General features: G+C 41.0%; 1 protein-coding gene across 1 annotated transcript in view; it reads left to right on the forward strand.

Moving 5' to 3' along the window:
• LOC108695699 (attractin-like protein 1) overlaps nucleotides 1-12,798 on the forward strand; it is a 372,498-nt gene that overhangs the window by 184,821 nt on the left and 174,879 nt on the right. The window contains exons 24-25 of the mRNA XM_041570143.1: nucleotides 419-497; nucleotides 9,833-9,990. Of these exons, the coding sequence (XP_041426077.1) occupies nucleotides 419-497; nucleotides 9,833-9,990 (237 nt within the window). The remainder of the gene's footprint in view (nucleotides 1-418; nucleotides 498-9,832; nucleotides 9,991-12,798) is intronic.

The raw sequence follows: 12,798 nt of genomic DNA on the forward strand, positions 1-12,798 counted from the left end.
GGGGGTACATTATCCCTTATAATACACAAATGATACTCAGAGTTCCCTGTATAACTCAGCCTGCAGCCTTGTGCCTTTATATGGTCACAGAACAACCCCTCAGTGACTTCTAATATCCTTATCATTTACAGTAGGGGGTACATTATCCCTTATAATACATGAGTGATACTCAGAGTTCCCTGTATAACTCAGCCTGCAGCCTTGTGCCTTTATATGGTCACAGAACAACCCCTCAGTGACTTCTAATATCCTTATCATTTACAGTAGGGGGTACAGTACAATATTCTGGAATCTTCAATGCATAGGAATGTATATAGTAGAACCTCTGCTATTATTAGTTTTATACAGGCTGATATATCTATTTAATAACCAATATTTTAGTTGTAAATTTCTCTCTCTGTGTTAATTTTCCCACCAGTCAAATAAGAATTTGGATATTTCAATTAACGCGTCCAACAACTTCAACCTCAACGTCACTTGGTCCATCGGTTCGACAGGTGAGTGAAAGTTGGAAGATTTATTTCGTGTTCAGAAATGTGACAGCCACTTACCTACAATACGACACTATATACTCCGCTCCCCCCTGTAATGGAGTGGGAGGGTTTCAGTAATTGGATTTAAGTGAAGAGCATTGACTCTGCCAGTAAAATAATTACATTTTTTATATCTACGGGAGACGTAACCAGAATCCTGAGATGTTTGATGTTTTCTGAACGTGTCACTTCAGAGTTGTTGTGTTTGTGTAATTATTGTGTAATTATTGTGTAATGTATTTATATCCCGGACACTGTGATATTGTACAGACTGTGATTGGCCAGAACCAATGACCCGGAATAGAGAAGTGCTGATAGGAAATTATATTTGTCGGGTATTTCCTAAATGTAAATCGAATTTCCAGTCATGTGATCGAGTTCAGTGGTCTGAAATTCCTTCTTGTATCAGAAGCTTTCAGCTCCGACTAAGGGGTAAATTCACTAAAGGGCGAAGTTTCGCCTGCGAAGGCTTCGCTACACTACATTCCACTTCACCAGGTGCAAATTCGCTACCTCTACGCTAATTCACTAAAGTTTGAGTCTCGTCAGCCGAACGCTGGGGACGTTTCGCAGGCGCAAGCATTTCATAGCGAACTTTTGCCTAGCGAAACTTCGTTCGTTTACTTGCACGTCAATTTGAATAGGGCGGGTACATATAGGGTCGTATATATTCGCACTTTACTGAATTTGTAGAGTAAAGATAATTTCCCGGAACGAAAACGGCATGAAACTGCGCTAGCGATGGTCCCTTTTGCTAGCGAATTGTTTGGAAATTGGCGAATTTACAAATATTTATTTTAAAAGCTGAGACATTTGCTTCTGACTCTGGATTCGCTTCATAAACATGGTTACACCAGTTTTGATAATTCGGTTAAAATGGAGTCTATGGGATTCAGCCTTTCTGTAATTCAGAGGTTTCTGGATAACGGCTCACATACCTGTATTATTGCCGGAATTATACCTTCCTATGGACTTTGGTTGTGCTGGAATTCTTCACTAATTCTTACAGTTTATGATCATGGGCCTTATTTTTCAAAGTTCGAAAAGCCCGAATTTATTGGATTTTTTGCCAAAAAAAAGGCGTATTTATCAATGGTTGAAAGTGAAATTTCACGCCTTTAAAAACCCCATAGAAATGAATGGGAAGTGGCGGAACTTCACTATTAACTTCACTCTTTAATAAATATACCCCAATGACTTGCAGGTCTGAGATGTTGTATTTTCGGATTCTGACTTTTTTCAAATTTTTTTAGTTTTTTTCCACTAGTAAAAAAAAAAACACCTCATATTTTTTGAGTTTTTGGCATTCGGACTTTAATAAATAACCCCCTCATCTGTGCAAATATTATAGAAAGAAAAACAATTTTACTTTCTTAAAAAAAACCTTCGTTTGCGTTTCCACGAATGCCGTTACTTAAAGCGCAAACGATTCGGCATCTGATTAAAGCTTCATTAACATCTTAAGTTTCCACTTTTTTTCAATTAAAATGACTTTGGTGGCGAGTGTTTTTGTCGTTTTTAAATGCGAGGGGTGGAAAAACTGACAACGTTATGAAATGCTGCGATTTTAATTAAGATAAACAGACAAAGATTCGAATTCCTTTGTCTCGCCGTTACAACTTCGCATTTAATTAGTAACCTTAATGTCGATATCAAACAATGAGGCTCATCTGCCTCCGCCGATAAAGTCTCGTAATCCCGGGGAGACCGACGCTCTTCTTTTTAGCCTTCGCTCCCCTCAGAGGCAGACGATTATTTATCGGCGTCCGTCTTCGCCCCAAAGGTTTCGACTTTGGTGACTTTTAAATGAGACATCCAAGCGGCTACAGGGGATCATTTGAATGAGATGATTTAGTTCATCGGGACAGAAAGATACTTTATTGTATACAAGGAAGGAGGCAGCTAGCGGCAATTTAAATATATTTACATACATTAACGAAGGCGGATAAAAAATTAATTTGCAAAAAAATAAAATAAAAGAATGGGCCGCGTGGGACCCTGGGAAGTTATGAGAGAGAAAGTTCTTTATTACAGATAACGAACGGCTCCTCAAGCTTCGAGAACAATGAGGCAAATTGACTTGAAGGATATCAGTTCTATTTCCTTTTTGTCATTACGTTAATTACCATAAGAAATCAAACGAGAAGAACTATCATGTTCATCCCTTCACTCTTGTAAAGTCAATCAAAGCCATTCCCATTGTGTTCCATAAAACAAACAACAAACATACATCAACCCATCAGGGTTTTTAATGTTCTGACTAAGAAAATCCCAGGTCCCAGGCATTCTGGATAATAGATCCCATAATATGGCATGAAGAATTCTGGCCCATGTTTACTAGTTAACCACTAGAAGCACTTTACAAGGTTACAGATATATAGAAACATTGGGGTAACAGTCACCCTGCTATAGTTCCAGGGGTACCCAGGGTACAAATAAACACTCACCCAAAATCTCCCCCTAACTGACCTTCAGACTGGGCCCCCTTAGCTCATAACAAGGTTACAGATATATAGAAACATTGGGGTATCACCCTGTTATAGTTCCAGGGGTACCCAGGGTACAAATAAGCACTCACCCCAAATCTCCCCCTAACTGACCTTCAGACTGGGCCCCCTTAGCTCATAACAAGGTTACAGATATATAGAAACATTGGGGTAACAGTCACCCTGCTATAGTTCCAGGGGTACCCAGGGTACAAATAAGCATTCACCCCAAATCTCCCCCTAACTGACCTTCAGACTGGGCCCCCTTAGCTCATAACAAGGTTACAGATATATAGAAACATTGGGGTGTCACCCTGCTATAGTTCCAGGGGTACCCAGGGTACAAATAAGCACTCACCCCAAATCTCCCCCTAACTGACCTTCAGACTGGGCCCCCTTAGCTTATAACAAGGTTACAGATATATAGAAACATTGGGGTGTCACCCTGCTATAGTTCCAGGGGTACCCAGGGTACAAATAAACACTCACCCCAAATCTCCCCCTAACTGACCTTCAGACTGGGCCCCTTAGCTCATAACAAGGTTACAGATATATAGAAACATTGGGGTACAGTCACCCTGCTATAGTTCCAGGGGTACCCAGGGTACAAATAAGCACTCACCCCAAATCTCCCCCTAACTGACCTTCAGACTGGGCCCCCTTAGCTCATAACAAGGTTACAGATATATAGAAACATTGGGGTAACAGTCACCCTGCTATAGTTCCAGGGGTACCCAGGGTACAAATAAGCATTCACCCCAAATCTCCCCCTAACTGACCTTCAGACTGGGCCCCCTTAGCTCATAACAAGGTTACAGATATATAGAAACATTGGGGTGTCACCCTGCTATAGTTCCAGGGGTACCCAGGGTACAAATAAGCACTCACCCCAAATCTCCCCCTAACTGACCTTCAGACTGGGCCCCCTTAGCTTATAACAAGGTTACAGATATATAGAAACATTGGGGTGTCACCCTGCTATAGTTCCAGGGGTACCCAGGGTACAAATAAACACTCACCCCAAATCTCCCCCTAACTGACCTTCAGACTGGGCCCCTTAGCTCATAACAAGGTTACAGATATATAGAAACATTGGGGTACAGTCACCCTGCTATAGTTCCAGGGGTACCCAGGGTACAAATAAACACTCACCCCAAATCTCCCCCTAACTGACCTTCAGACTGGGCCCCCTTAGCTCATAACAAGGTTACAGATATATAGAAACATTGGGGTGTCACCCTGATATAGTTCCAGGGGTACCCAGGGTACAAATAAGCACTCACCCCATATCTCCCCCTAACTGGCCTTCAGACTGGGCCCCCTTAGCTCATAACAAGGTTACAGTTATATAGAAACATTGGGGTAACAGTCACCCTGCTATAGTTCCAGGGGTACCCAGGGTACAAATAAGCATTCACCCCAAATCTCCCCCTAACTGACCTTCAGACTGGGCCCCCTTAGCTCATAACAAGGTTACAGATATATAGAAACATTGGGGTGTCACCCTGCTATAGTTCCAGGGGTACCCAGGGTACAAATAAACACTCACCCCAAATCTCCCCCTAACTGACCTTCAGACTGGGCCCCTTAGCTCATAACAAGGTTACAGATATATAGAAACATTGGGGTACAGTCACCCTGCTATAGTTCCAGGGGTACCCAGGGTACAAATAAGCACTCACCCCAAATCTCCCCCTAACTGACCTTCAGACTGGGCCCCCTTAGCTCATAACAAGGTTACAGATATATAGAAACATTGGGGTGTCACCCTGCTATAGTTCCAGGGGTACCCAGGGTACAAATAAACACTCACCCCAAATCTCCCCCTAACTGACCTTCAGACTGGGCCCCCTTAGCTCATAACAAGGTTACAGATATATAGAAACATTGGGGTGTCACCCTGATATAGTTCCAGGGGTACCCAGGGTACAAATAAGCACTCACCCCAAATCTCCCCCTAACTGACCTTCAGACTGGGCCCCCTTAGCTCATAACAAGGTTACAGATATATAGAAACATTGGGGTGTCACCCTGCTATAGTTCCAGGGGTACCCAGGGTACAAATAAGCACTCACCCCAAATCTCCCCCTAACTGACCTTCAGACTGGGCCCCCTTAGCTCATAACAAGGTTACAGATATATAGAAACATTGGGGTGTCACCCTGCTATAGTTCCAGGGGTACCCAGGGCACAAATAATCACTCGCCCCAAATCTCCCCCTAACTGGACTGGACACAGTTGGTTGCCCCATATAAAGTCGGATGGGGCAGGAGAGCAGCTCAGTAGGGGAGAGAGGGAAATAATGGGGTCGGTTATTTTTCTGTGGAATTCAATGTGTCAGACAGGGAATGTCGCTGCTACAGAATGAGCTTCTCTCACTGATGACACCAATATGTGTAACGGTCGGTAATGTAAAGAGACGGACAGAGGCCGCATGATCGATGCTTTGGAGAAACCTAAAGTGAAGGGAAGGAGATGTGGGAACTGTACCAGACTGTTAATAAAGGAACAGAAGAATAAGAGCAAGAGATTCACTCGCAACACAATGATCCGAAGGGCGAGACTGTGAGAAAGGGCCATAAACTGGGAAATAAAAGTTACTGCCCGGAGATTCCGCCTGCTCTAAAAGCAACTGAAAGCGGAATGAATGATTATTTTGCACAGTTTAGGGTTTTCTGGATAAGGGATCTATTGGGAATACTGAACACCATGCAGACGTTTTCTGACTCTTTTTTAGCCCTATTTCAGGCCTTATAATCGGTCCCTTTAGTCTTTCCGAATGTGCAGATAAAGGAAACCAGGAACCTGTCGCCCATTGATTCACATCATCAGGAATATGAAATAGATTCTCACCCCAAGTAGATCTTCTTCTTGGGCTTTCAGGTGTAACTAAAAGAACAAACAGAAATTCTGCCCAAATCTCACCCTAATCTGATCAGGCTCTGCCTCCTGTTCACTGCACTGGCTACAAATTTAAAGAGGTTTTTAATTTTATTTTTTTAATATGATATAAAGAAAGATATTTTGAGACAATTTGCAATTGGCTTTCATTTTTTATTATTTGTGTTTTTTGAGTTATTTAGCTTTTTATTCAGCAGCTCTCCCAGTTTGCAATTTCAGCCGTCTGGTTGCTAGGATCCAAATAATCCTAGCAACCATGCATTAATTTAAATAAGAGACGGGAATATGAATAGGAGAGGCCTGAATAGAAAGATCAGGAATACAAAGTAACATTTGTAGCCTTACTGAGCATTTGCTTTTTAGATGGAGTCAGTGACCCCAATTTGAAAGCTTCAACGAGTCAGAAGGCAAATAATTAAAAAAGACTATAAAAAAGACTAATTGAAAAGTTGCTTAGAATTGGCCATTCTATCACATACGAAAGTTGATTTAAAGGTGAACCACCCCTTTAAAAATACTGATTAATATTTTTTTTTTTAAAAAAAGCAGGATTTTTGTCAAGTACAAAGTTACCTATTATTATTATTATTAATAAGGAGAAACCACAAAACATTTTGGACACCCCCAGTGAGTCCAATCAATAACCCTCTGTCCTGGGCTGGTGCCTTTTTCCCCATTAAAGTTGCACCAGGCGGGGGGATTTTCTGCACGCGGTGGGGCTCATTTACCAACTGTGGTAAAACAAATATGGATGTGCGTATTGATGCCGATCATTAAAAAACACTTGCGTTCAAAGCCGTTCTGTGCACTTCCATACAGTTGCAGTTGGTCTGTCCTGCTCCTTGTTTGTATTTGAATTGACCACCATGTTTGAGCAGGCAGTAACGCTATGGTATTTTAACTTCTCCTTTAAAAAATCCTATACAGGTTCAAGGCAGAGTGACCCCCAGCTCCTTGCAGCCACTATAATACCCATTGTTTTTATACTCAGTTTTGGATAAAGTTTTGGATAACGTGGTTTCACTTTAATAATCAGCCCTTTCAATTTGAGCCCATTTCTTCCCCCAGTAGATATTCTCATGCTTTAATCAAACAAAACCACCAGACCATTAAATGTCGATCGTAAACACCACAATGTGTCTTTATAAAATCCCCTATTCCTGCCCGAGAGCCTTTATAGCCTGAGCAGATTTCGTTTACTTACCCATGAATTTTTATTGGCTCAGGGTATAAATTATAAAAAGTCATTTGCAATGGAGAGGATGCTAAACGGGACGTGTTTACTATAAAATTTATATTCCCATCTATTTATTCCTAGAAGCTTATGGTCCTTCCCAGAATCTCCGTAGACTCCAGCATCTGCCCCAACTTCTGCTCACAACTAAATTACTGCCAATTCATTTGTGGCTATAAAGGGAAATATCTAGAATTAAGGGGGTTGTTCACCTTTAAATTAACTGTTAGTATGATGTAGAGAGGGATATTCGGAGACAATTTGCAATTGGTTTTCATTTTTTATTATTTGTGGTTTTTTGAGTTATTTAGCTTTTTATTCAGCAGCTCTCCAGTTTGTAATTTCAGCCATCTGGTTGCTAAGGTCCAAATTCCCCTAGCAACCATGCACTGATTTGAATAAGACACTGGAATATGAATAGGAGAGGCCTGAATTGAAAGATGAGGAATAAAAAGTAGCAATAACAATAAAGGGGTTATTTATTAAAAGCCGAATGTTAAAACTTTCATTTTTAGAGGGAAAAAACTTGAAGTTTTATTTTTTAAAAGTTTTTATTTTTAAATTTGACAACAAAAAGCATATCATAAGAGAGGAAAGAAAGGGAAGGAAAAACTTGGATTTTTAGATATTTATTATACCCCGATGTTTCAAAAAGCCCGAATCTGAAAATCCGCCACCTTAGATCTATCGAGGTCCTGTATATGTCAATGGGAGAGACACTTATCTCAATTTGAAGTTTTCATGGTCTGTGCGGGGTGTAGCCCGAAAATCCGTCTTTTTCGGGCAAAAACTCAAGCAATTAGGGAAAAACTTGAGCGATTAGTGAAAAAAGCCCAAAAAAATTACAAAGTTTCTGGTTTTCGCTTGATGTTATGAAATTTTTCCGCGATCCAATTGAATCAAGTCTTTTTTTATCAATTAATTCATTAATTTATTAATTAATAAGCTAAAATTGAGCATGGGAGTTTGGTCATGTATTTTTTTTTTAATAAAATATGAGATAAATTCGGATTTTATTAAATAACCCCCTAAATGTGTAGCCTTACAGAGCATTTTTTTTTTTGATGGGGTCAGTGACCCCATTTGAAAGCTGGAAAGAGTCAGAAGAAAAAGGGAAGTAATTAAAAAAAAACTATAAAAAATAAATAATGAAGACCAATTGAAAAGTTGCTTAGAATTAGCCATTCTATAACATACAGTCAACTGAAAGGGGAACCAATACTTTAAGGAATGAAGCTGCGTGTAGCTTCTAATGGTCGGAGCTGGGGACCACTTGCATTTACCATATATACAGGATAATAGAATAATTAGATGTCCACAAACTGTGAGGCTGGTCCTCCTATAGGGAGTTTGGGGCAGTGGCAGTTAGTTTGACAATGGGATGCTATTTGGTGATATTGTAGAGCAGTATGGCAGCTCCAGCTAAGGAAAAACAAGCACATAAATCTCCTGTCACTCCTCATTTATAGTTTATTTATCAACAGTTCCCTAATCAGTTATGGAAGATAAGTCCAAGACTTGTCCGATAGTATTCCTGGAACAAGAGCAGCAACGAGAGGAAGAAGAAGTAACTGTTTATTGAATGTTTGCTGCTCCTGATTGCCTGATCCATATTTATACAGGAGACTATTTGCCTCGGGGCGACATATTTCGGTGGCCCCCGTCTGACCCGGCTTGATTGCCGCTTTTGTAAAGAAGGAGTCGCAGCCGGAGTGACAGGACCAGTCTGATTGCAGAATGAAAACAGAAAATGAAATTCTCTTCCACTGCCGAATTGTAATCTGCATATATTTCTGGTTCAATCTGTGGCTGGCGGGTCATTCTTATCGTCTCATAGACGGAAAGTTATATAATGATAATACGGGGCCCTTGTGTGGCCCTTGGTTGGTTTCCAGGGGTTTATACAGAACAGCACCCCTAAAGCAGCATATTCCTAGGGGGTTATTTACTAAAATCCAAATTTATCTCATTGTCCCAATAAAAAAAGCTTGACCAAACTCCCATGCCCGATTTTGCCTTATTTATTCATAATTTAACTTGATTGTCCCGAAAAGATAGATTTTTTGAGTTTTGCCCGAAACCCCCAAAATAGTCAGATTTTGTGCTAAACGAAGACCACAATAACTTTAATTTGGGATAGGTGCCTCTCCCATTGACTTATACATGACCTCAACAGTAGTTATGGAGGCGTGGATTGGCGGCGAATTTCCGCATTCCGCCACCTGCAAATTTTTTCCCGAAACTGCTGCATAAATTTACCCCTGAAAAAATTCACAGCAACAAAAAAGTTGCACATCAAAATAATTGTGACGCCCATTGACTTCAATGTGTTTCACAATTTTTTGGTTGTTTCAGAGTTTCTCAAATTTTTCGGCGAAGCAAAATGGAACAGATTCGCCTATCACTACTCTACGGGTCTGAAGTGGCGGATTTTGGGATTCTTGCTTTTTGCAGCATCAGGGTATAATAAATCACGACAAATCTGAGGGTTTTTTCCCCTCGAAAATTTTTGAGCTCAACCAGAAAAATCTGAAGCCTAATAAATAACCCCCCTCCAATTGTTTCATGGACAAGATAGTGGCTCCCAGCTTGGGGCCCAACCTGTGCCTCTAGTAGTTCTCCTTTCTAGACATGTTCCATTCATGGTCCTAATGGGGATTTTTCCTTTTCCATTTCAGCCGGTACCATTTCGGGTGAGGAGGTTCCTCTGGTCTCCAGGGCTCATATCAAGGAATACAGGGACAGTTTCTCCTGCGAAAAGTTCAACTTCAGAAGCAACCCCAACATCACTTTCTATGTCTACGTCAGCAACTTCAACTGGCCCATCAAAATCCAGGTCAGTGCCTACATGTTATCCATGAAACAATGGGCAGAAGCTAAGGCTTCTCATGGCTTCTCATGCACAGGTTGAATTTACTAACCATTGGTGAATGTGTGGGCACCTCGAGGAAGGATTTGGGTTGACCATTTTGCTGCTCTACCAGATCTCAGTTGGTCTTCTGAAGGACTGGAGCTTCTTCTCACCTTGGTTTGATTGACTGAGTTGAGCTGAACCTCTTGTTGCTCCAAATTTATTAGAACACAATGCTCTTTCCTTTGGAATAAGGAGACATGTCAGATACAATACCAACAGATTGTTTTTTAGTAGCTCCCTGGATAACCATCTAAAGGGCCATATACTTATTGGGGTAATGGAATAAAGAGTGCTAAGTATAATTACCTATTGGTCACCTATTTAAATCAAGCATCGCATTGGTTGCTATGGGTTACTGCACCTTTATTATTACATATGGGGGATAGGGTCATTTACATATACCTACAAATTATTTTGGGGTGTATTTCCCTTTAATATCTTTGGAGGCTTGTTTAGCAAAACATCCCCATTTAACCCAGGGGTCAAGGGCCCCGTAAGGAGCACTTTCATTTACAGTAGCGGGGGGGGGGGCTGGAGGGACCTCACGGCACTGCCGGCTGCTCTCCCTCTTTCCCTTCCACCGTTCTGCCTGTTGATTTAATTCTCTTGTCGAGCTGCTTTAGTTCCTCAGTGTCAAGCAAAACATACGAGCCTGACACCGCATTATAAATTGCAGCCGAGTGGAAATTGCCACGTTAATTAGCTCTCCTGGAAGCCGGGAAATATTGCAAGTGTCAGATTTTCTTAAAGACGGGAGGGAGGCCGGGGGTCTGGCAGTTATTCTGCTATTCTGCCAACTGCCAGCCGCAGAGAACAACTTTACTACTGGAAATCGTTCTGTGTCCTTGGGAGTGAGCAAAACGGCCCCTGCAATCGGCATCATAAAGGATACCATTAGGGATGCACCGAATCCCGGGTTCAGTTCGTATTCGGCCAAAATTTGCCCCTTTTCAGCATGATTCGGCCGAATCCAAGTGCCTGGCTGATCTGAATCTGAATCAAAAAAAATCACATGACTCTTCATCACGCAAAGAAGAAAGTAAAACTGTGTGCGCGGTTCTCTTTCCTGCTCGCTTCCCTGATTTACATATGCAAATTAGAGTTTGGATTCCGTTCGGTATTCCCAAATCCTTTGTGACAGATTCATCAGAATACCGAACTAAATCAAAAACCCTAAATAGTGGATTTGGTGCATCCCTGGATGCCATACACCTGAGGAACAATGGAGTCCTGTGCAAGGCTGAGACCGCATAAGAGCTAGGGAAAAGGAAAGGATTGAATGTTTGCTTCTCAATACTCACATATAAAGGCAAAATGCAGGTCGAGTTGCCCTTTAACAGCATTGGAGTGAGGAATGTGCCATTGTACTTGATGTACTTTTGGTGCCCCAGTTAATCAATAAAATGTTCTGAGCGGCTAATTGGGAAGTTTCTCTGCTCCCCTGGAAGGCACAGTGCATTACCTATGGGCAATATGATGTGAAATATACATTAGGCTTATTACTGAGAAGTGCATTTAGCTCTTGGCTGCTTAATCACTCCTCCTGGAAGTTTATAGTCTGAGCGCCCCCCGGTGCCGCCAACCGCTGAACATTCACCCCATAAAGAGCTTGGAAGGGATCAGCGTCTCTCTCTCTTTCATTTACATCACGCTTCCACGGGAACAATTACATTTTAGTAGATTATAGGTCGTTATGTGTAATAACGGTGCATATATTGTTTGTTCTGCACAGTAATTAGCAGATATCCAGAGATACGGCCGTTATGTGCCTCCCGAAACGCCGCGTAACGCCAGCATTCTAATAAATGTGTATTAAAGGGATACACTGACTTCCCTTTATGCAGATAAAAAGTTATATAACAAATACACAATAGTTATATATGAAGAGGAAAGTATAGTCTTTTCACGAAGAAGGCAAATTTCCCCTTTAATGGGTTTATTCACCTTTAAATTAACCTTAATAGGATGTAGAGAGGGATATTCTGAGACAATTTGCAATTGGGTTTAGTTTTTTTATTATTTGCGGCTTTTGAGTTATTTCGATTTTTATTCAGCAGCTCTCCAGTTTGCAATTTCAGCCATCTGATTGCTAGGGTCCAAATTACCTTAGCAACCATGCACTGATTTGAATAAGAGACTGGAATATGAATAGGAGAAGCCTGAATAGAAAGACGAGTAATAAAAAGTAACAATAACAATACATTTGTAGCCTTACAGAGCATTTGATTTTTAGATGGGGTCAGTGACCCCCCATTTGAAAACTGGAAAGAGTCAGAAGGCAAATAATTCAAAAACTGTAAAAAAAAAAAAAAAATAAGGCCAATTGCTAATTTGCTTATAATTATCCAGTCTATAACATACTAAAAGGTAACTTAAAGGATATGTAAAGGCAAAAAAAAATCAAATTTTTTACTTTCTTTAATGAAAAAGAAACCTTTCTCCAATATAGTTTAATTAAAAAATGTGTACCGTTTTTTTTAAGAAACCTGACTGTATGTAGTGAAATTCTCCCTTCATTTACTGCTGTGGATAGGAATTGTCAGACGGTCCCTAACTGCTCTGCAGGGAAACAATCATACTTATGTACAGCAGGGGGAGCCCCGCCTTACTTCCCAGCCATGCAGAACTCAAGCAGCTTTGTTTGTTTCCCTGTAGAGCAGTCGGCGACTGTGTAGAGATTTGTATTGCCTTTTATTTTTGCCTTTACATCCCCTTTACTGTTTCCAACTC

This window comes from Xenopus laevis, chromosome 7L, assembly GCF_017654675.1.
Source record: "Xenopus laevis strain J_2021 chromosome 7L, Xenopus_laevis_v10.1, whole genome shotgun sequence".
Lineage (NCBI taxonomy): Eukaryota > Metazoa > Chordata > Amphibia > Anura > Pipidae > Xenopus > Xenopus laevis.